At 47.5% G+C, this 22819-nt stretch overlaps 1 protein-coding gene across 1 annotated transcript in view; it reads right to left on the bottom strand.

Moving 5' to 3' along the window:
• LOC139264152 (MAM and LDL-receptor class A domain-containing protein 1-like) overlaps positions 1 to 22819 on the bottom strand; it is an 886997-nt gene that overhangs the window by 291956 nt on the left and 572222 nt on the right. Inside the window, exon 26 of the mRNA XM_070880238.1 lies at positions 11887 to 12132. Within this exon, the coding sequence (XP_070736339.1) occupies positions 11887 to 12132 (246 nt within the window). The remainder of the gene's footprint in view (positions 1 to 11886; positions 12133 to 22819) is intronic.

Genomic DNA, 22819 nt, shown 5'->3' with positions numbered 1-22819 from the left:
TTAAAGTCGCCCATGATAACTGCTGTACCTTTATTGCACACATCCCTTATTTCTTGTTTGATGCTGTCCCCAACCTCACTACTACAGTTTGGTGGTCTGTACACAACTCCCACTAGAGTTTTCTGCCCTTTGGATTTCCGCAGCTCCACCCATACTGATTCTACATCATCCAGGCTAATGTCCCTCCTTACTTTTGCATTAATTTCCTCTTTAACCAGCAACGCCAGCCAACCTCCATTTCCTTTCTGTCTATCCTTGCTAAATGCTGAATACCCTTGGATGTTGAGTTCCCAGCCTTGGTCACCCTGGAGCCATGTGTCCGTGATTCCAATTACATCATACCCGTTAACTGCTACCTGCAATTTCGAGCCTCAGAGAGAGGAGGCAGATGCTGAAGTACACGGGGTGCACACATTTTCGATAAAAGGTCCATCTATAAGGCTAAATGTAAAATTGAATGGCTTACCCATGGCCGTGGAACTGGAAACTGGCGCTAGCCAATCCATCATGAGTAAAACGATGTTTGAGAGACTGTGGTGCAACAAGGCATTCAGACCAGCCCTGAGCCCCATCCACACGAAACTGAGAAGGTACACCAAAGAGCTTATCACTGTCCTGGGCAGAACCATGGTCAAGGTCACCTACGAGGGCACGGTGCACGAACTGCCACTCTGGATTGTCCCGGGCGATGGCCCCACACTGCTGGGCAAAATCCGCTGGAACTGAGATGACATCCGAGCACTATCACATGTCGATGAGGCCTCATGTACCCAGGTTCTAAACAAATTTCCTTCCCTTTTTGAGCCAGGCACTGGAAACTTTTCCGGGGCAAAGGCATGGATCCACTTGGTCCCAGAGGCACGACCCATTCACCACAACGTGCGAGCGGTACCTCACATGATGAGAGAGAGAGTGGAAATCGAACTGGACAGACTGCAACGCGAGGGCATCATCTCCCTAGTGGAATTCAGCAAGTGGGCCAGCCCGATTGTTTCAGTACTCAAAAGTGATGGCACGGTCAGGATTTGTGGCGATTATAAAGTAATTATTAATCATTTCTCACTACAGGACCAATACCCGCTACCTAAGGCAGACGACCTAATTGCGACGCTGGCAGGAGGCAAGACGTTCACCAAGCTCGACCTGACTTCGGCCTACATGACGCAGGAGCTGGAGGAGTCTTCGAAGGGTCTCACCTGCATCAACACGCACAAGGGACTGTTCATCTACAACAGATGCCCGTTTGGAATTCGGTCGGCTGCAGCGATCTTCCAGAGAAACATGGAGAGCCTACTCAAGTCGGTACCACACACAGTGGTCTTTCAGGACGACATATTGGTCACAGGTCAGGACACCGCCGAGCACCTACAAAACCTGGAGGAGGTCCTCCAACGACTGGATCGTGTAGGGCTGCGGGTGACGAGGTCGAAATGTATCTTCATGGCAACAGAAGTGGAGTTTTTGGGGAGAAAGATCGCGGCGGACGGCATTCGGCCCACAGACTCCAAGACAGAGGCTATCAGGAACGCGCCCAGGCCACAGAACGTCACAGAGCTGCGGTTGTTCCTGGGACTCCTCAACTATTTTGGTAACTTCCTGCGAGCGTTAAGCACCCTTTGAGAGCCCCTACATGTGTTATTGCGCAAAGGTAAGAACTGGGTCTGGGGAAAAAACAAAGTAATTGCTTTTGAGAAAGCCAAAAACAGTTTATGCTCCAACAAGCTGCTTGTATTGTATAACCCATGTAAAAGACTTGTGCTAGCATGTGACGCATCGTCGTATGTAGTCAGGTGTGTATTACAACAAGCTAACATTACGGGGAAGTTGTAACCTGTCGCCTATGCTTCCAGGAGCTTGTCTAAGGCCGAGAGGGCCTACAGCATGATTGAGAACGAGGCATTAGCGTGTGTGTTCGTGGTAATGAAAATGCATCAGTACCTGTTTGGCCTCAAATTTGAGCTGGAAACCGATCACAAGCCCCTCACATCCCTGTTCGCTGAAAACAAGGGGATAAATACTAATGCCTCAGCCCGCATACAAAGGTGGGCACTTGCGCTATCAGCGTGTAACTATACCATCTGCCACAGGCCAGGCACCGAGAACTGTGTGGATGCTCTCAGTCGACTACCATTGCCCACCACGCGAGTGGAAATGGCGCAGCCTGCAAACCTGTTGTTGGTGGCGCAGCCCACAGGCTTGTTGATGGTCATGGAAGCGTTTGAAAATGATAAATCACCTGTCACGGCCTGCCAGATTAGGACATGGACCAGCCAAGATCCTCTGCTGTCCCTAGTAAAAAACTGTACTGCATGGGAGCTGGGCCAGCATTCCCGTTGAAATGCAAGAGCCAATCAAGCCGTTCCAGCGGTGAAAGGACGAACTGTTCATTCAGGCAGACTGCCTGTTGTGGGGTAACTGCGTAGTGCTACCAAAAAAAGGGCAGGGAGACGTTCATCTCGGATCTCCACAGCACACACCCGGGTATAGTAATGATGAAAGCGATAGCCAGATCCCACGTGTGGTGGCCCGGTATCGACTCTGACTTAGAGTCCTGTGTACGGCAATGCCACGTGTGTGCTCAGTTGAGCAACGCGCCCAGAGAGGCACCACTAAGTTTGTGGTCCTGGCCCTCCAGACCATGGTCGAGGATCCATGTCGACTATGGGCTTGTTTCTCGGTAAAATGTTCCTTGTGGTGGTCGATGCTTTTTCAAAATGGATTGAATGTGAAATAATGTCGGGAAGCACCGCCACCGCCACCATTGAAAGCCTGAGGGCCATGTTTGCTACCCACGGCCTACCGGACATACTGGTCAGTGACAACGGGCCATGTTTCACCAGTGCCGAATTTAAAGATTTATGACCCGCAATGGGATCAAACATGTCACCTCGGCCCCGTTTAAACCAGCCTCCAATGAGCAGGCAGAGCAGACAGTACAAACAATCAAACAGAGCCTTAAACGAGTCACAGAAGGCTCACTTCAAACCCGCATGTCCTGAGTACCGCTCAGCTGCCGCACGAGACCCCACTCGTTCACAGGGGTGCCCCCGGCTGAGCTACTCATGAAAAGGACAATTCAAACCAGACTCTCGCTGGTTCACCCCAATCTACATGATCAGGTAGAGAGCAGGCGGCAGCAACAAAATGTAAATGATGGTCGCCCCACTGTGTCACAGGAAATTGATAGGAATAGTGCAATCAAGCAGATGCAACATGGATTCATGAAGGGGAAATCATGATTAACTAATTTACTAGAATTCTTTGAGGATATAACGAGCATGGTGGATAGAGGTGTAACGATGGATGTGGTGTATTTAGATTTCCAAAAGGCATTCGATAAGGTGCCACACAAAAGATTACTGCAGAAGATAAAGGTGCGCGGAGTCAGAGGAAATGTATTAGTATGGATAGAGAATTGGCTGGCTAACAGAATGCAGTGAGTCGGGATAAATGGGTCCTTTTCGGGTTGGAAATCGGTGGTGATTGGTGTGCCACAGGGATCGGTGCTGGGACCACAACTGTTTACAATATACATCGATGACCTGGAAGAGCGGACAGAGTGTAGTGTAACAAAATTTGCAGATGACACAAAGATTAGTGGGAAAGCGGGTTGTGTAGAGGACACAGAGAAGCTGCAAAGAGATTTAGATAGGTTAAGCGAATGGGCTAAGGTTTGGCAGATGGAATACAATGTCGGAAAATGTGAGGTCATCCACCTTGGGAAAAAAAACAGTAAAAGGGAATATTATTTGAACGGGGAGAAGTTACAACATTCTGTGGTGCAGAGGGACCTGGGGGTCCTTGTGCATGAATCCCAAAAAGTTAGTTTGCAGGTGCAGCAGGTAATCAGGAATGCGAATGGAATGTTGGCCTTCATTGCGAGAGGGATGGAGTACAAAAGCAGGGAGGTCCTTCTGCAACTGTACAGGGTATTGGTGAGGCGGCACCTGGAGTACTGTATGCAGTTTTGGTCACCTTACTTAAGGAAGGATATACTAGCTTTGGAGGGGGTACAGAGACGATTCACTCGGCTGATTCCGGATATGAGGGGATTACCTTATGATGATAGATTGAGTAGATTGGGTCTTTACTTGTTGGAGTTCAGAAGGATGAGGGGTGATCTTATAGAAACATTTAAAATAATGAAAGATAGAGGCAGAGAGGTTGTTTCCACTGGTCGGGGAGACTAGAACTAGGGGGCACAGCCTCAAAATACGAGGGAGCCAATTTAAAACCGAGTTGAGAAGGAATTTCTTCTCCCAGAGGGTTGTGAATCTGTGGAATTCTCTGCCCAAGGAAGCAGTTGAGACTAGCTCATTGAATGTATTCAAATCACAGATGGATAGATTTTTAACCAATAAGGGAATTAAGGGTTACGGGGAGCGGGCGGGTAAGTGGAGCTGAGTCCACAGCCAGATCAGCCATAATCTTGTTGAATGGCGGAGCAGGCTCGAGGGGCTAGATGGCCTACTCCTGTTCCTAATTCTTATGTTCTTATGTTCTTATGATCTGAATGACCTGGTGTATGTGCTAAACTATGGACATGGTCCCAAGTGGATCGCGGGCAGGTTAATAGCTAAAGAAGGGAATAGGGTGTTTGTAGTCAAACTGGACAATGGACAAATTTGCAGAAAGCACCTGGACCAAACAAGGCTGTGGTTCACAGACTGCCCTGAACAACCCACAGCAGACACCACCTTTTTCGAGCCCACACCCAAAGGATCAACGACACCACACCGGACCAGGAAATCAAACCCATCACGCCCAACAGCCCAGCAAGGCCAGGCTCACCCAGCAGTCCTGCAGGGCCAACAACACGCCAGACCAGCGAAGGCACAGCCAACACCAGAACAGACATTTGTACCGAGGCGGTCTACCAGGGAAAGAAAGGCTCCTGACCTCCTCACCTTGTAAATAGTTTTCACTTTGACTTTGCAGCGGGGAGTGATGTTGTGTATCTGTAAAGCATGCACTCCCATGTTCTGCCACCAGGGAGCTCATCCCCTGAAATCCCAAGGTATCCCAGCATCCCTTAGGAGCACTATATATAAGCCGGCTCCTAAGGCCTGTTTCTCACTCTGGAGTGTCTTATTAAAGACTGAAGTCACTGTTACTTTAATCTCCCTTTGTGCAGCCTCATCTGTGTTAGGAACACAATATAGACCATGAGCTTGGTGACAGTTTTGAGGGCCCGGTCTTCAAACACTCTTTTCCTCAGGCGGCCGAAGGCTGCACTGGCACACTGGAGGCGGAGTTGGATCTCGTCGTCAATGCCTGCTCTTGTTGATAGAAGGATAAGGGGTAAGCCATTTAGGACCGAGATGAGCAGAAACTTCTTCACCCAGAGAGTGGTGAACCTGTGGAATTCTCTGCCACAGAAAGTTGTTGAGGCCAAGTCACTAAATGTATTCAAAAAGGAGTTAGATGTAGTCCTTACTACTAGAGGGATCAAGGGGTATGGTGAGAAAGCAGGAATGGGGTACTGAAGTTGCATGTTCAGCCATGAACTCATTGAATGGCGGTTCAGGCTCGAAGGGCCGAATGGTCTACTCCTGCACCTATTTTCTATGTTTCTATGCTCCCGAGATAAGGGAAGTGGTCCACGTTGTCCAGGGCAGTGACATGGATCTTGATGTCTGGGGAGCAGTGCTGTGCGGTGAGGACAGGCTGATGGAGAACCTTTGTCTTACTGATGTTTACCGTAAGGCCCATGCGTTCATACGCCTCGGTAAATACGTTGACTATGTTCTGGAGTTCAGCCTCTGTGTGTGCACAGACGCAGGCGTCATCCGCGTACTGTAGCTCGACAACAGAGGTTGGAGTGGTCTTGGACCTGGCCTGGAGACGGCGAAGGTTAAACAGCTTCCCACTGGTTCTGTAGTTTAGTTCCACTCCAGCGGGGAGTTTGTTGATTGTGAGGTGGAGCATGGCGGCGAGGAAGATTGAGAAGAGGGTTGGGGCGATGAAGCAGCCCTGCTTGACCCTGGTCCCGACGTGGATTTGGTCTGTAATTGAACCATTGGTAAGGATCACGGCCTGCATGTCGTCGTGGAGCAGGCGGAGGATGGTGACGTACTTTTGGGGCATCCGAAACGGAGGACGCTCCACAGACCCTCGCGGTTGACAGTGTCAAAGGCCTTTGTAAGGTTGAAGAAGGCCATGTATAAGGGCTGGCGCTGTTCCCTGCATTTTTCCTGTATATGTCGCGCTGCAAAAATCATGTCCATTGTGCCCCGGAGGGGACGAAATCTGCACTGTGACTCCAGGAGAAGCTCCTCGGCCATGGGGAGAAGACAGTTGAGGAGGACTCTCGCGACGACTTTCCCAGTGGCTGATAGCAGGGAGATTCCTCTGTAGTTGCCACAGTCGGACTTGTCCCCTTTTTTAAAGATGGTCATGATCACTGCATCTCTAAGATCACCCAGCATGCTCTCTTCCCTCCAGATGAGAGAGATGAGATTGTGTATTTGCGCCAGCAATGCCTCTCCGCCATACTTCAGTGCTTCAGCAGGGATTCCACTCCCGTAGCCTTGTTTTTTTTAGCTGTCGTATGGCTTTTTCTACCTCGTACAGTGTTGGCATCTCACTGCGGTGGTGGCGGGTAGCATGCTGCGGAATGGAGTCGAGATCACTCGAGTCAGAGGCAAAGTCTTGATTGAGGAGATCTTCGAAGTGCTCCTTCCAGTGGGCCCTGACTGCCTTGGTGTCCTTGATGAGTGTTTCCCCATTCTTGGCCAGCAGCGGGGTGGGGCCTTTGGTGTTTGGACCGTAGGTGGCCTTGACTGCAATGAAGAATCCTCGCACATCATGGCTGTCGGCCAGCTGCTGTATCTCCTGTGCTTTCTCCATCCACCACCTGTTCTTTAGGTCCCGGGTTTTTTGTTGGACCTTAGCCTTTAATGCTGCTTTGCTGCTCCCGAGTTTTCACACACCTGTGATGATAACCTTTAGATAGTCCCATTCATTTTAGCTTGATTAGTATTTTTCTGTGTGGAGCTTGTCAAAGGCATCTGGAAGTCCAAATAAACTCCATTGTCAGGACGAAGATAAATGCCAGCGTGGTCTGATGGACCCTAATTAGTATTTATGCACAAAGCTCCTACCCAAGTCTGTCAGGAGCCTCTTCTGCAGATACAACTAGAGGAATTAAAATCGGAAATCAGCAGGAAATGAACCTGCACCATTTTATCTGCTTGCCCGCTGTATTCCCAAAGAGCGGGAAGAGATAATAGTACAATAGTACAAAGACTCCCATGGTATTAAATAGGACAGATATTAGATTTGTCAAACTTATGTCTTCCAGTCCTGTGTTCAGACTCTACAACGATAACAACAATTGTCCCAAGATGCAAGATTATAGTCTAGAAAACTGTACCATACTTCCAGACAATCTAATTTATCTGAACAAATTATCAGGAGCATAGTACAAATTCAAAAGCTTACTTTATCCTTCCTTATATACAGAGGAATCTGCTGAGGTGAATTCCGATGTAGTGAAACTATTTATAATCAATATGTCCAATATCTCAATTCCGAGGCTATACACCTGAATGATACTTGTGTTGTGAAGCTATTACCCACTCATTACTTTGTTCCATTTTTCAGCACGTAAAGAGCACTTCACAGGTCAATGAGAATGTGCTGTCAGTCATATGGCACACATTGTCTGTGCAATGACTGATTCTTTTAATTAAGCTTTGTATAAGTATACAATCTTTTACAGCTGCAGATAGTAGCAGTCCATCTCACAATCACCATCCAATGCAGAAAATAGATCGAGGTCCATGCAAAGGCCTAGCTCACAGCCTGAAGCAGCACTTTCTCTGGACCTGTGAATGGTTAAGAATCAGCCAATAAGTCAGGCAACTTCCATAAAGGAAGGGGCAGAAATTCAGGAGAGCTATCTTGGGCCATTGCTGCACACATTCACAGAGCAGGATTGTGAGAGGCTTGCGAGTGACAGTCAATCTCACAATTAAACGTGAGATGCTCCACCTGCCCCGCTGATCATGTGACAGAATTGTGAAGAAAAGATGCAAAGAGAAAGCATAACTATACTTGGCTGCATTCACAGTAAATGATCAGTTATTCAGAGAAGTCGCCAAAACCTTAACTGGAGCCTTAACCATGCTGCCATGTTGTTTTTACCAGACGTTAATAAATTTAAATGGAGAAAAGTAATGGAGTTGACTGAAAGCAGAAAGCAGTTGATTGTACCTAGCTCTGGATTTTAAATGTAAGGCACAGCATCTCGCTGCATTCAGCACCTGCCTGTTGAAGCCTGCTCCTGTGCTGTGTTGGTGAGTGCAGCGTTTGCTAAACAGCTAGCACAGTCATCAGTTGCTTTTACATTCAGCACACAAACTGCTCTCTCCTCAGTACTCAAAATGGGTGGATCATGGCTGTAATGGAAGGTTTTCTAATCTACAAGATGTTATTTTTATATTTTGATTAGCCACATGTCTGATATATGCAGAAACCATACAATTGTTTAAGAATCTTCAAAACTAGTTCCTCTTTGCCCCCTCCCTGCATAGAAAACACAACTTACCCAAGTCCAGAGAGCTTACGCATAGACTGGTACAGCCAAGGATTAGGAATCCTCAAGTGACAGCACGAGTACAAACAGAGTTTAACCAGCTAACACCTTATAGCTGAACAGCACAGAGCACTGCTGCCATCCTCCTGACCAAAGCATGGACACACATCACGCCCCATCGATTTGTGGCTTTAACAGTTGGAAGTGGACAGCTCCAGCAGGAACCTAAGCAACACAGAGCTTGCGAAGGCCGCCATGACCTGCCTATTGAAACATGCTCTTGTGTCAGCATGCACTCTTCTCACTGACACAGAAGCATATTTCAAGGGGCAGCTTGCAACTGCGTTAGAAACCTCTGCTTTGCGTTAGGCAAGGAACATCTAATCATCTTTCTTATTCTAATTATCACACTCCCCAGGGGGATATTTCAAACGGCTGTTTCTATCACACGTAACACCTATGCACAACTCAGTTTGCTATAAATGGTTTACATTGCGTCTAAAAGAGCAGGTCTAGAATTCAGTATGTTGTTCAGCTGCTAATTGATCATTTGATGGAGTTTATGGGAGAAGAATGATGAGGCTTGCCAGAGTAGTAAAAATCAATATTACGCCAATTTCTTTTGGTTTGAGACATAGGGAAAAAATTTGTTCACACCCAAAATGGGCACACGGAGGGCGCAGAGATCGTTCCCTGCGCCTGAATGGATAGGCCCAAGGTGCATGTATTGAGCCTCATTATCGCCAAAAGTAAGTTCTTAAAGTGAAGAGGGATGAATGGGAATGGGGTGGGGGGACTGGAAGGGAGATTAGAGGTGTCCAAGATCGGGTGGGGTGACAGCGCCAGCAATCGGGAAAGAGTGGGGGGGGGTGGCGGGGAGGAGCAGTAGCTAGCTGTAAACCATATGTGTAGCCAGATGGAGCACTGCTGCAGCTCCCAGCTCCACATTCAGGTAAGTATTTTAACAAACGTATGTATTTGATGGTGGTATGCAGCGGTTTCTTTAAGAATCACCTGTTAGGATGTATATGGACCTCATTTTTTCGAATGCAGGACAGCACCAATGCTGACTGCCTCAGAGCAAACCACTATGGCAGAGAGGGCCTCAAGCAGGTGTTAGGCCTCTTATTTGCATATGGACAGGGCCTAATGCCTGTTTCAGGCATGGACCCTGGACACCTATTTTGGAGGGTAGCTAATGCAACACCACTTTTTAAGAAAGGAGGGAGAGAAAACGGGTAATTATAGACCGGTTAGCCTGACATCGGTGGTGGGGAAAATGTTGGAATCAATTATTAAAGATGAAATAGCAGTGCATTGGGAAAGCAATGACAGGATCGGTCCAAGTCAGCATGGATTTATGAAAGGGAAATCCAGCTTGACAAATCTTCTAAAATTTTTTGAGGATGTAACTAGTAGAGTGGACAAGGGAGAACCAGTGGATGTAGTGTATTTGGACTTTCAAAAGGCTTTTGACAAGGTCCCACACAAGAGATTAATGTGCAAAATTAAAGCATATGGTATTGGGGGTAGAGTAGTGACGTGGATAGAAAACTGGTTGGCAGACAGGAAGCAGAGAGTCGGGATAAATGGATCCTTTTCAGAATAGCAGGCAGTGACTAGTGGGGTGCCGCAGGGCTCAGTTCTGGGACCCCAGCTATTTACAATGATTTGGATGAGGGAATTGAGAATAATATCTCCAAGTTTGCAGATGACACTAAGCTGGGTGGTGGTGTGAGCTGTGAGGAGGATGCTAAAAGGCTGCAGGGTGACTTGGACAGGTTAGGTGAGTGGGCAAACGCATGGCAGATGCAGTATAATGTGGATAAATGTGAGGTTATCCACTTTGGTGGCAAAAACACGAAGGCAGAATATTATCTGAATGGCGGTAGATTAGGAAAAGGGGAGGTGCAATGAGACCTGGGTGTCATGGTACATCAGTCATTGAAAGTTGGCATGCAGGTACAGCAGGTGGTGAAGAAGGCAAATAGTATGTTGGCCTTCATAGCAAGGGGATTTGAGTATAGGAGCAGGGAGATCTTACTGTAGTTGTACAGGGCCTTGGTGAGGCTTCACCTGGAATATTGTATTCAGTTTTGGTCTCCTAATCTGAGGAAGGATGTGCTTGTTATTGAGGGAGTGCAGCGAAGGTTCACCAGACTGATTCCCGGGATGGCAGGACTGACATATGAGGAGAGACTGGATCGACTGGGCCTGTATTCACTGGAGTTTAGAAGGATGAGGGGATCTCATAGAAACATATAAAATTCTGACGGGACTGGATAGGTTAGATGCAAGAAGAATGTTCTCGATGTTGGGGAAGTCCAGAACCCAGGGACATAATCTAAGGATAAGGGGTAAGCTTTGTAGGACTGAGATGAGGAGAAACTTTTTCACTCAGAGAGTTGTTAACCTGTAGAATTCCCTACTACAGAGAGTTGTTGATGCCAGTTCATTGGATATATTCAAGAGGAAGTTAGATATGGCCCTTATGGCTAAAGGGATCAAGGGATATGGAGAGAAAGCAGGAAAGGGGTACTGAGGTGACTGATCAGCCATGATCTTATTGAATGGTGGTGCAGGCTCAAAGGGTCGAATGGCCTGCTCCTGCACCTATTTTCTATGTTTCTATGTTTTGCCTGTACCAATATGGCAGATGGCGCACTTCCAGATCGTAATAACCATGTGCTTTGTGCCTGTCATGTTAGAGGGTTAGGCACCAGCTAGTGCCTGCGAAAATGGGTGCAACACCATCAAATTTCTAGGTCATGATTACTGGCTTTAGAGATTTTTATGAAAATTTGGTGGGATGAGAATTAATTTGGCCATATTTAAATTGAAATAATTACCATTTTGGTTATGGTGATTTACTGAAAACATGGGGCGAAAGTTTCTTTGTTTAATAGTGGAGGTAATAACAATACGAGAATCATATCTAGTTTTGTTTACCAAAACATATCCTTGAGCTTGGCTGTTGATTTGCGATTCCCATCACTAGTTATCATATTAAACCCAACCTTCTATGCTGTATTTAAATGTTTTTGTTTCATTAACTATCATGTTGTGATATGATAAAATGTATGCAGGTGAATATTCAAATGGTTATTGTCATTGTTGAGAGGAAGAATAGTCAGATATCACTTTTTGTTACACTGACATTCCACACGAATAGCTCTCATATAATTGTGACACAAGATTTGGCATAAATTGTGCCATCACATCAAGTGCTTGGCAAACAAATGCAGAAGGTTTGCCAAGCATAGCCAATAATGACAGGGTTCAAACAGTTATTTCCTTCCTTTATACTAGTATAGTATATTAGAATTCCACATAAGTTACTGAATTACCATTCTCATTTCCTAGACTCTGATCACTTGCAGGTCGTAGACTCTGAAATGAACCCTGTCCCAAGATCCAATCAAAATTATCTGCCAAGGAATTTTTCCAACCACATTGGCCTGCCTCAAAGGTGCACGATGTTCCACATTCTTTCTCGTCTGTATTGTCACTGCAATCATTGACAAAATCACAACTCTGTTCTGGTTGGTAACAATTTCCATTCTGGCATTCCAAATAACCATGTGGGCAGGAACCTGCAAAAAAAAAGGAATTCCCATGAATAAGGATATGAAAGAATCACTGAAGAGTCACCGACAATAGATGTTGATCTGTGGTAGCCTTCAGTGGAAGTTCGTTCCACTGAAACATCTATTATAGTTCAGGGCTCTTTATTCCATTGAATGCCTTCAACAAAGGGGAATCTCCAAAGGAAAATTCTTATTCACAGTGTTATCTTTAAAACTTCTTACCACAGAATCTTCTTTATTGTGTTCACATATAACGACTTAAAAAACGGTATTGTGACTTAAAAAATGTAAAATTCCAGCAATTATTTCACTTTATGATGAAATGTTATAATGACCCATTTAGATTAAACAATCATAGCTCGGAATTTTTAATTTCATAGGGCTAGAACCTTAACTTTTGTGCTTATTGCCCAAAAATGGGCGTTATTTCCGGTGTGAGTGTTTAAAAAAGAGTTTTCAGATCGTCGGCTTCTCGCCCATTCTCAAAACACCTAGTTTACATTTTTGAAAATGGGCGTTAACGCGAGCAATATCAAATGGGCAGTAGCGTAAAAATTGTTTGACCTTCTGCCGTAAAGTGTGGCCGTCCTTAGCAACGGCATGGCAACACTCGATTTCTGCGAGTCAGGAGGTCAAGGGTCATCATGACATATGCAGAAGAGGAGACAGAGAGAGAGGGAGCTCAGAGGGACTGAAGGCGTGGCTGGGTGTGGTGTGGCTACTTTGAAAGGAAGGAGGGAGACTTCAGAGCTTCACAGCGAGTAGGCAAACAAAAATTAGCTGTTACCAGCCACATATTTGACTGAATTTGCCTAATAATGGAGAGAGAGGAGGAGGCATCACAGCTCGCTGTGGAGACTGATGCTGGAGAGAGCAGTGAGGTGGGAGAGGAGCACATTGGAGGCTGCAAAAGAGCGGGGAGGTTGTTGGACGAGGCAAATGCCTCCCTCCTGCAGGAGGTTGAGTTATGCTGGGGTGATTTGACACAGGATGGGCATGGGAAGCCCACCCCAAAGGCATGCCAGAAGATATGGACTGAGATAGCAGAGGTGGTCTCGTCGGCGACCAGCGAGATGCGTGAGGGCAACCAATGCCACAAACAATGGAACGACCTTGTGGGATCCGCAACAGTAAGTATTACATTGATTTACATATACTTATATATTTATATAATTTGATTTGTAACAAATGAGTGACTATCAGCAGATGTGAGGTCTTGCACTTTTACCAGGAATGTTTTACTCAAGCCTGCGGTCATGGTGTACGTCTTTAGGTAAAGAATGATAATTATCATAATAATCATGATTACATCTGTCGGTTATGTGTTGTATCAATCTCTGTGACAGTACCTAGCAATGATATCATTCCATGTCGTCCTGGTACCTTTTACAGAAGAAGCTATCGACGATGAGGTCTGTGCAGAGGCGAACGGGTGGGGGGCCACCAGTCCCCAGCGACATCACTGAGATGGAGGAGCGAGTGCTCGCACTCGTGGGGAAGCATCCTCGGACAGCCACAGATGCATCTGCAGACCCTGAAGTGATGCCATGTGAGTAAAGCTTACAACATTGCGTCATATAAAGTCTATAGATGCCACACCTACTCATATCCGACCAATCATATATGATAGATGATTTCTAAAAGTGTCATAGAAATAATGCTGGCCTAATGAAAATCATTTCAATGCACAATGTGTTGATGGTCATGAAATGTGATGTCTATGATGCGTAGAGAGAGAGAGAGAGAGAAAGAGAGAGAGATTGAGAGAGAGAAAGTGAAAGAGAGAGTGGCTTGGAGGTGCCGGCCCCAAGCACCTCTCCACAGGACACCCCATTTGTCCCCAGGATGGCGCCGACCCCACGGAGGCCTCATGGGCACAACAGGTCTGTTCCACCAGCGCAACATGAGAGTGGAGAGATGTTACAGTTGTCCAGGAGGACTGTAGACATTGGTGACCAGCTCATCGAAGCACTGGGAGGCATATCCCGACAGCTGGCCGCCATGGCAGAGCCCTGGGTGCGATAGTCAGGAACACTGCTGCCACAGGTCTCCCAGTGGTCCCTGAGTGCGCGGCAGTCCACCCCTGGGTTACGCACCACCACTGCGAATGACAGATGAGAGCAAGGACCAAGATCCTGCTTCTGCATCAGAGAATGTTGCCCCCTCGGCACTCCCCGCTCCCGTACCCGTGCAATGACCGCATCTGCATTCATCCCCCCAATGAGGCACCGCCTGAGGAGCTCCTCGGCTAGGCGCCGTGGAGTGAGGAGGGGAAGAGGTAGAGATGGGAAGAAGAAGGAGACGGGGGAAAGGAAGTGAGGTGCATGTGCGCAGGTGATGGCTGTGTTATATCTCCATCTGGGTGTATGCAATTTCTTGGAATGTGGGCTGGGGACTATGCTCCTGTTTTGCCTTTGTATTCTGTGCTGTTGGACATGTTGAACATGTGATTTATGTCAATGGTGGAAAAAGTGGAGTCTAGGCGGGGGTTGGGTGTTATTGGCCCTGATACTTATGATTTTAGACCAATGTTGATACTAAAATTTTGTTATTGAACATAACCTTGTTACGCATTGTCTCAGATAGCTGGACCGTTACACACTCGTGCTTCCTTACCATGAAAGGGTTAAATACAACTTAACATCAATCAATGTAAACTTTAACTGGCACCAAGGTGATGGGCACCATTGATGTCTGAGCTGCACACACACAGCAATGTGTCAGCATTGTCACTCACATCAGTGCTCTTTCAGGCAAATCTTTCCAATATCAGCTCCTCACGCAAGAGTGGAATTTAACAAATGCCAGCTACACCACTGGCGTTCGTTATGGTTAGTTCCACTTTTTATGGCCGGTTTTTTGAGTGAGCGATATTGTGGGCGATACGTACGCCCGGTCTTGAAATTGACGATGGCTGATCTCCAAGGCCACTAATTTGGGTAAATATGCTCTATATGACAAAAAACAGTCGCCAGGCGTTAAACATGCAAAAAAGGTGGAGGCTCTAGCCCATAGAAATTAAAGGCACAGCAGCTGGAGGAAATTCTGCTTGCCACCCACACACTTGCAATATGACTAAACTGCCCTCCTCGGCAATGCCTAAAATGGCAGGACCCTCTGCTCTATTAGAGAAGTAGTTTGGATGATTTGAAGGTTTAATATCAAACTTCTGGTACCTCACCAACGTAAGCATTTTTCCTTGGCAGCAAGCAATGTCAGGCTATTTGACGACGGAGTAAATCCAGCCGAGCCTGATCCTGTCCTCATCTACTGCTGATACTTTCCAGCAGGCATCGATGTTGGGTCCTTAGTCAATTTTAATGGTTTGTCGCCTTGGGACACAGAGACTAATCTTAGTGTCCCTACTGGCATCCCAGCTGAAATCCAGTAACTCAGAATATACTACATATCAAACCTGGGACCTTCCTCATCTGTAAGGCAATACCATGTTGTTCACTTATTCACAAGTGTTACTTTATATTTACATGTTTTTATAGTGCTCTCTGGAGAAGGATCAAATAAGTTTCATGCACATTTTTTTTGAGACTCTGAGCTCCTCATCCTGGGGGAGGGGCATCTTGAAATTGCATTCGGCCTCTAGGTGTCTTCAGGTTGCCCCCGGGATCCCCACAGACCCTCAGGTCCATGGAAAGCCCCAGTCTGGGCCCCAATGCCAGGCTCTCCGATAATAGCTCTTTGCCATCTAGCCTCAACAAAGGGGAATCTTTCCCATTATGTTATATGCACTTTTAAAATAAAAATCATGGATCATTTCTTCGTGTTCTTGAACATTTCAATATTTTTGATCTTTTTAATTGAGGTTTTTCATGCCCAATAGCACACCAAGTATAACAGGTCATTTGACATTCCCATTTTCTAAATCTGCTCTCCAGTTTTACTTTGTACAATGTTTTATTGCATAATGATTATACAAAAAAACATAAAAATATCCTACTTTTGCTGCACAAATTTAAGTAAATTCATACTGATATCTATTCTGAAAATCCTGTGTTTCTATCAATTAAAGAGATGGGGCGAGACTTTCCACTTTTGTGCAGATCGGTCAAAAATGGGCATTATTTCCAATGTGGGCTGTAAAAATGGGTTTTGAGATTGTTTTGAGAAACCCTAACTTTCCATTTTTGAAAATGGGTGTTACCGCGAGCGATCTGAAATGGGAGTTATCATTACATTTTTTTGACCTTCTGCCATAAAGTGTCACCGACCATAGCAATGGCATGGCAATGCTCATTTCCCATGCTTCAGGAGGTATTGGGTTATCATTATATGCGCATAAGAGGAGACAGAGAGAGAGGGAGCAGAGAGGGACTGAACGCGCGTGTGGGTACGGTGTGTGCTTCTTTGGATGTTGTGGAAGGCATGAGGGAGATTCACCAGCAACAAAAAGCCTACTAAGCACAAATAAGGTAGTTGGCACTGAGTTTTTGTGGAAAAAATAATATTTAACATGGAAGGGATGGAGGCGACCCAGCATGCTGTGGAGATTGAGGACGCTGGCAAAAGCAGTGAGCTGGGAGAGGAACAATTGGGAGAACGCAAAAGAGCAAGGAGGTTCTCTGATGAGGCAAATGCCTCCCTCATGCAGGAGGTCAAGTCAAGCTGGGGTCAATTGACCCAGGGAGGGCGTGGGAAGCCCACCCCAAAGGCCTACCAAAAGATATGGGCTGAGATAGCCGAGGTGGTCTCGTCGGCGACCAACGAGGTGTGTGAGGGCAACCAATGCCGCAAGCGCTGGAACGACCTTGTCAGATCCGCCAGAGTAAGTATTACATTTATTTACGTGTACTTATACATTTATATAATTTGAATTGTAAGTGTAATGAGTGATTAAAATCAGATGTGATGTCTTGCAATTATACCGGGAATGTTATACTCAAAGCATGCGTTCACGGTGTACATCTTTCGGTAAAGAATGATAATTTTCATGATAATCATGATTACTTCTGTCGGTTATGATATGTCCTGACTATACAGTATAAATGCACATGAGGCCCATGCTTGAGAGAAGGTCAGTCTGTGACCTGTCCTTTATTCCTTAGCACTCAAGTGATGGAAGTGGGTGGAGCTTCCCCTTTTATACCTGAAGGTCCAGGTTAGGAGTGTCTCTCACAAGTTCACCACCTAGTGGTCATTGTTCTCACAGTGTACAACTTAGGTCAGATTACACATGGGTTACAATGCTGGTTGAATACATGACATCACCTCCCCCCCAAAGCCTTATTGGGATCACAGGTTGAGTCTATCTGGTGGTTTACGCCCTCTTGTAGAGCGCCTGAGTTGGGGCTCCGGTTGTTGGGCGCTGGTCTGAGTGTCTGCTGTTTGCAGTGCCTCAGGCCTATCCGGACTGCCCACAGTGGCTGGGCTCTCCTCCCTTTGGTTCCGGTGTTCGGTCACCAGTGGTGGAGTGAACTCTATATCATGTTCTTCCTCTGCTTCTTCTATGGGGTTGCTGAACCTCCTTTTTGTTTGATCCACGTGTTTGCGGCAATCACAGTGCCTGCGAGCCATTTGGGCCCTGCAGCATAGTTGAGGACAAAAACAGGGCCATTTACATCAATACATCGCGCCCTCGCATTCCTGTCATGGTAGTCATATTGTGACTGGCGCCTGCTCTCAACAATTTCTTTCATGGTGGGGTGTATAAGGGATAACCGGGTTTTGAGCATCCTTTTCATTAGCAGCTCTGCAGGTGGAACCCCTGTGAGCGAGTGTGGTCGGGATCTGTAGGCTAACAGGAAACGTGATAAGCGGCTTTGTAGGGAACCCTCTTGGATTCTGAGCATCCCCTGTTTGATTATCTACACTGCTCGTTCTGCCTGGTTGTTTGAGGCCAGCTTGAACGGTGCCGTTCTGACATGGTTAATTCCATTGCCTGCCATGACGTCCTGGAATTCAGTGCTTGTGAAGCACGGGCCATTGTCGCTGACCAAGATGTCCGGTAGACCGTGGGCGGCGAACATTGCCCGTAGACTTTCTACCGTGGCAGAGGATATGTTTGAATTTAAAATGTCACACTCGATCCATTTGGAGTAGGCGTCTACTACAACCAAAAACATTTTTCCCATGAAAGGCCTGCGTAGTCCACATGGATGCGTGACCAAGGCTTGGCGGGCCATGGCCAGGGGCTAAGGGGGGCTTCCCTGGGCGCATTGCCCAGCTGGGCACACGTGTTGCACCTGCGAACATAAAGTTCCAGATCTGCGTCTATCCCTGGCCACCAAACGTGTGACCTGGCAATTGCCTTCTTCATGACAATGCCCGGGTGCTCATTGTGGAGATCTCTGATGAACACCTCTCTGCCCATCTAGGGCATGACTACGCGGTTTCCCCACAGTAGGCAATCGGCCTGAATCGAGAGTTCATCCCTGCGCCTGTGAAATGGTTTAAATTCCTCAGGGCATGCCCTGTACATGGCTGCCCAGTCCCCATTCAGGACACATTTCTTGACTAGAGACAATAGCGGGTCTCTATTTGTCCAAACTTTAATCTGACGGGCTGTCACAGGTGAGCCTTCGCTTCCGAAAGCTTCAACAGCCATGACCATCTCAGCAGCATGCTCGGTAGCCCCCTCAGTGGTGGCTAGTGGGAGCCTGCTGAGTGCATCGGCGCAGTTTTCGGTGCCCGGTCTGTGCCAAATTGTATAGTCATAGGCGGCTAACGTGAGTGCCCAAATCGTATGCGGGCCGATGCGTTTGCATTTATGGCCCTGTTGTTGGCCAAAAGGGACGTTAGGGTTTGTGATCTGTCTCCAGCTCAAATTTCCTGCCAAACAGGTACTGGTGCATTTTCTTTACCGCATATACACATGCGAGCGCCTCCTTTTCTACCATCCCGTAGCCCCTTTCTGCCTGGGACAGACTTCTGGAGGCATAAGCAACCCTTGGCATTGACATGCTGCAACACACACCCGACACCATAGGACGACGCATCGCACGTTAACACAAATTTCTTACATGGGTCATATAGCGTTAACAGATTGTTGGAACATAACAAATTGCGTGCTCTATTAAAAGCCCTTTCCTGGCTGTCCCTCCAGGCCCATTCGCGACCTTTGCATAGGAGCATGTGTAGCGCTCTAGCAGCGTGCTCAATTTGGGAAGAAAGTTACCAAAATAGTTCAGGAGCCCCAGGAACGAACGCAGCTCCGTCGTGTTACGGGGTCTGGGTGCTCTCTGGATCACTTCCATCTTGGACGTAGTAGGGCTGATCCCGTCTGCTGCTACCCTCATCCACAGGAATTCTAACTCTGGAGCTAGGAAGATGCACTTCGCCTTTTTCAGTGGCAGCCTTACCTGGTCCAGTCTGCGTAGCACCTCCTCCAGGTTGTGGAGGTGTTCTTCAGTATCGTAACCTGTGATGAGGATGTTGTCCGAAAAATCACCGTCCCTGGAATCGACTTGAGGAGGCTTTCCATATTTCGTTGGAAGATCGCGGCGGCCGAGCGAATCCCGAACGGACATCTGCTGTACTTAACCAACCCCTTGTGTGTCGTGATGGTGGTCAGCTTCTTCGACTCACTCGCCAGCTCCTGGGTCATGTAAGCTGAGGTCAGGTCCAATTTTGAAAAAAGTTTGCCACCGGATAGCGTCGCAAAGAGGTCCTTCACTCTCGGTAGCGGATACTGGTCTTGGAGTGACACCTGATTGAGGTGGCCTTGTAATCATCACATATCCTGACCGACCCATCCGCCTTGAGCACCGGCATGATCGGGCTCGCCCAGTCACTGAATTCGACTGGCGAGATGATGCCTTCCCTCAGCAGGCGGTCCAATTCGCATTCTATCTTTTCCCGCATCACGTACGGCAATGCTCTGGCCTTGTGGTGTACTGGCCTGGCGTCTGGGTTTATGTGAATCACTACCTTGGACCCATGAAAGTGCCAATGCCGGGTTGAAATAATGAGTCAAATGTGTCCAGGATCTGTGAGCATGATACTCGCTCCACAGAGAAAATTGCATTGACATCGCCCCATTTCCAGTTCATGACAGCAAGCCAACTCCTCCCCAGTAGTGCGGGACCGTCCCCCGGGACAACCCAGAGTGGCAACCTGTTCTTCGAATCTTTGTGGGTCACGACTACCGTGGCGCTGCCTAGCACCGGAATGATCTCCTTTGTGTATGTCCATAGCTGTGCGTCAATCGGCAATAATTTTGGCCTCCTGGCCTTGGATGTCCACAACTTTTCAAACTGTTTGATACCCATCAGGGACTGGCTGGCCCCCATGTCTAACTCCATTGATACTGGGATGCCATTGAGGAGCACTTTCATCATTATCAGTGGCGTCCTGGTGTATGAACTGTATACGTGCTCCACATGAACTCGCTGAACTTCAGCTTCCAGCCATTTCCCCCAGCGTTCATTTCTGCAATTTCTGCAGGTATTTTGCTCATCTCTGCAAACTGCGGCTGAGTGTGTGCCTCCACGCCTCCAATATGAGCTGTTGTTGGAAACAAAATGTCCCTTGCCAGTCGATCGTCCCTGACTGCCCCTGTGACTGTCCTTGAGTGCGTTATTAACAGGTGTTGATGGCCCCATTACTGGCCGCATTGTCCCTTGCAATGGCGTGAATCGCCGTTCAGCTTGCCATTGTCTCTGTCGAACTCCCCCTCTGGGTTTGACTACATGTTGGGGCATGCCCGATTGCCCTTGTCTGCCTGGAGAGCTGTGTGCTGCTTTAACAATGTTGAATCTCTGTCCCAACCATTCCATAACACAGTACCTCTAGTCTGTTCTGCTAGTGGCCATGCTCGCGTGGTTTAAATCCCAGTTTCTTGTCGCCATTGATATGTCCTTACTATACAGTATAAATGCACACGAGGCCCATGCTTGAGAGAAGGTCAGTCTGTGACCTGTCCTTTATTCCTTAGCACTCAAGTGATGGAAGTGGCTGGAGCTTCCCCTTTTATACCTGAAGGTCCAGGTTAGAAGTGTCTCCCACAAGTTCACCACCTAGTGGTCATTGTTCTCACAGTGTACAACTTAGGTCAGATTATACATGGGTTACAATGCTGGTTGAATACATGACAGGTTATGTGTTGTATCAGTCTCTTTGACAGTACTTAGCAATGATATCACGCAATGATCTCATGCCATGTCGTGCTGTTGTTACCTTTTACAGAAGAAGCTTTCGAGCAATAGTGCCGAGCAGAGGCGAATGGATGGGGGGCCACCAATCATCATCGACCTCACCGACATCGAGGAGCGGGTGCTGGCACTAGTGGGGACCCACCCCCAGTCGGCCACGCAAGCAGCAGCAGAGCCTGATGTGATGCCACTTGAGTAAAGTATACACCATTGTGTGATGTAAAGTCAATAGATGCCACACCCACTCATATCTGACCAATATTATAAGATAGATGAATCATAAAATTCTTCTCTAAATAATGATGTCCTCATGAGAATCATTGCAATGAAGAATTTTGTGATGGTCATGAAATGTGGTGTCTTTGATGATCTTGATAATGGTGTTGTTTTTGTTGTGCATATGCTGTGTGTAGCACTGGACTCACCTTGTGACCCTAGCATCCCCTTCTCCTCTAATAACCTAATTTATGTTCTGCAGCTCAGCCAGCAGCGCGGCCCCATGCAAGAACACCGAGCGCAGAAGGTGGGGGCGCGGGGAAGGACTCGCCGGACTCTCCTCCATCTGGTGCTGACAAGCACCGATTCTCACCTGTGCATCTGCTGGGTCCCTTCTCAATGGATGACAGTGCCGACTTCAAGGAGCCTGCATCCCCAACCTCCATAATCCATTCAACATCGATGACATTGAGTGCTCCTGCGACATTCCCACATCCACCGTGGAGGTACCGGGCCCAAGCACCTTGCCGCAGGGCACCCCAGTGTCTCCAGGACGGCGCCGACGAAGCGGAGGTTGGTTCGACGTGGCAGGTCTGCTCCACGAGCAGCAGATCTGAGTGGGGACATGGTACACTTGTCCAGGAGGTGTGTTGACATAGGTCAGCTGATCCAGCAGACAATGGGGAGCATATCCCTCCAGCTGGCCAGCATGGCCGCCACCATGATGGAGTACGTGCTGCAGATGGCGGAGGCCCTGGAGTTGATAGCCAGGAACACTGATGGCAGAGACCTTCCAGTGGTCCCGGAGCACGGCACTGCACCCCAAGGTGCCGCACCCCCATTGCCAATGACACATGAGAGCCAGGAGGAAGATCTTGCTTCTGGCCCAGAGGACGTTCCCGCCTCAGGACTGTCCTCTCCCCGTATCCGTCCAAGCAACGGTTCTGCTGTCATCCCCCCCAATGAAGCAGCGCCTGAGGAGCTCCTCGGCCAGGCAACTTGGAGTCAGGAGAGGAAGGTGAAGGGTTAAAGGTGGGGAGGAGAAGCGGTGGGGGGAAGGAAAGTGAGGTGCATGGCCGCAGGTGTTGTCTTGGGCATATTTTTATGTTGTTGGTGCTATTTTGGTGGGAGGGTCGGGGGAAGGGTCAAGGGGGCGACCTTGCTGGTTTGCATTTGTGTTCTGTGTTGCTGAAAATGGTGACTAATCGAATGATGTAAATGTGATACATTTTTTGTGGGGTGGGGTGTTTTTTACAGTTATAATTATGATTTCACACAAATGGTCGGATTAAATGTTTTTTATTTAACATAACCTTGTTGCGCATTGTCTCAGATAGCTGCACCGTTACACATTGGTGATTCCTTAACATCAA

Source organism: Pristiophorus japonicus, chromosome 5, assembly GCF_044704955.1.
Source record: "Pristiophorus japonicus isolate sPriJap1 chromosome 5, sPriJap1.hap1, whole genome shotgun sequence".
NCBI classification, from domain to species: Eukaryota; Metazoa; Chordata; class Chondrichthyes; family Pristiophoridae; genus Pristiophorus; species Pristiophorus japonicus.
This window is presented reverse-complemented; position numbering and strand designations above follow the sequence as displayed.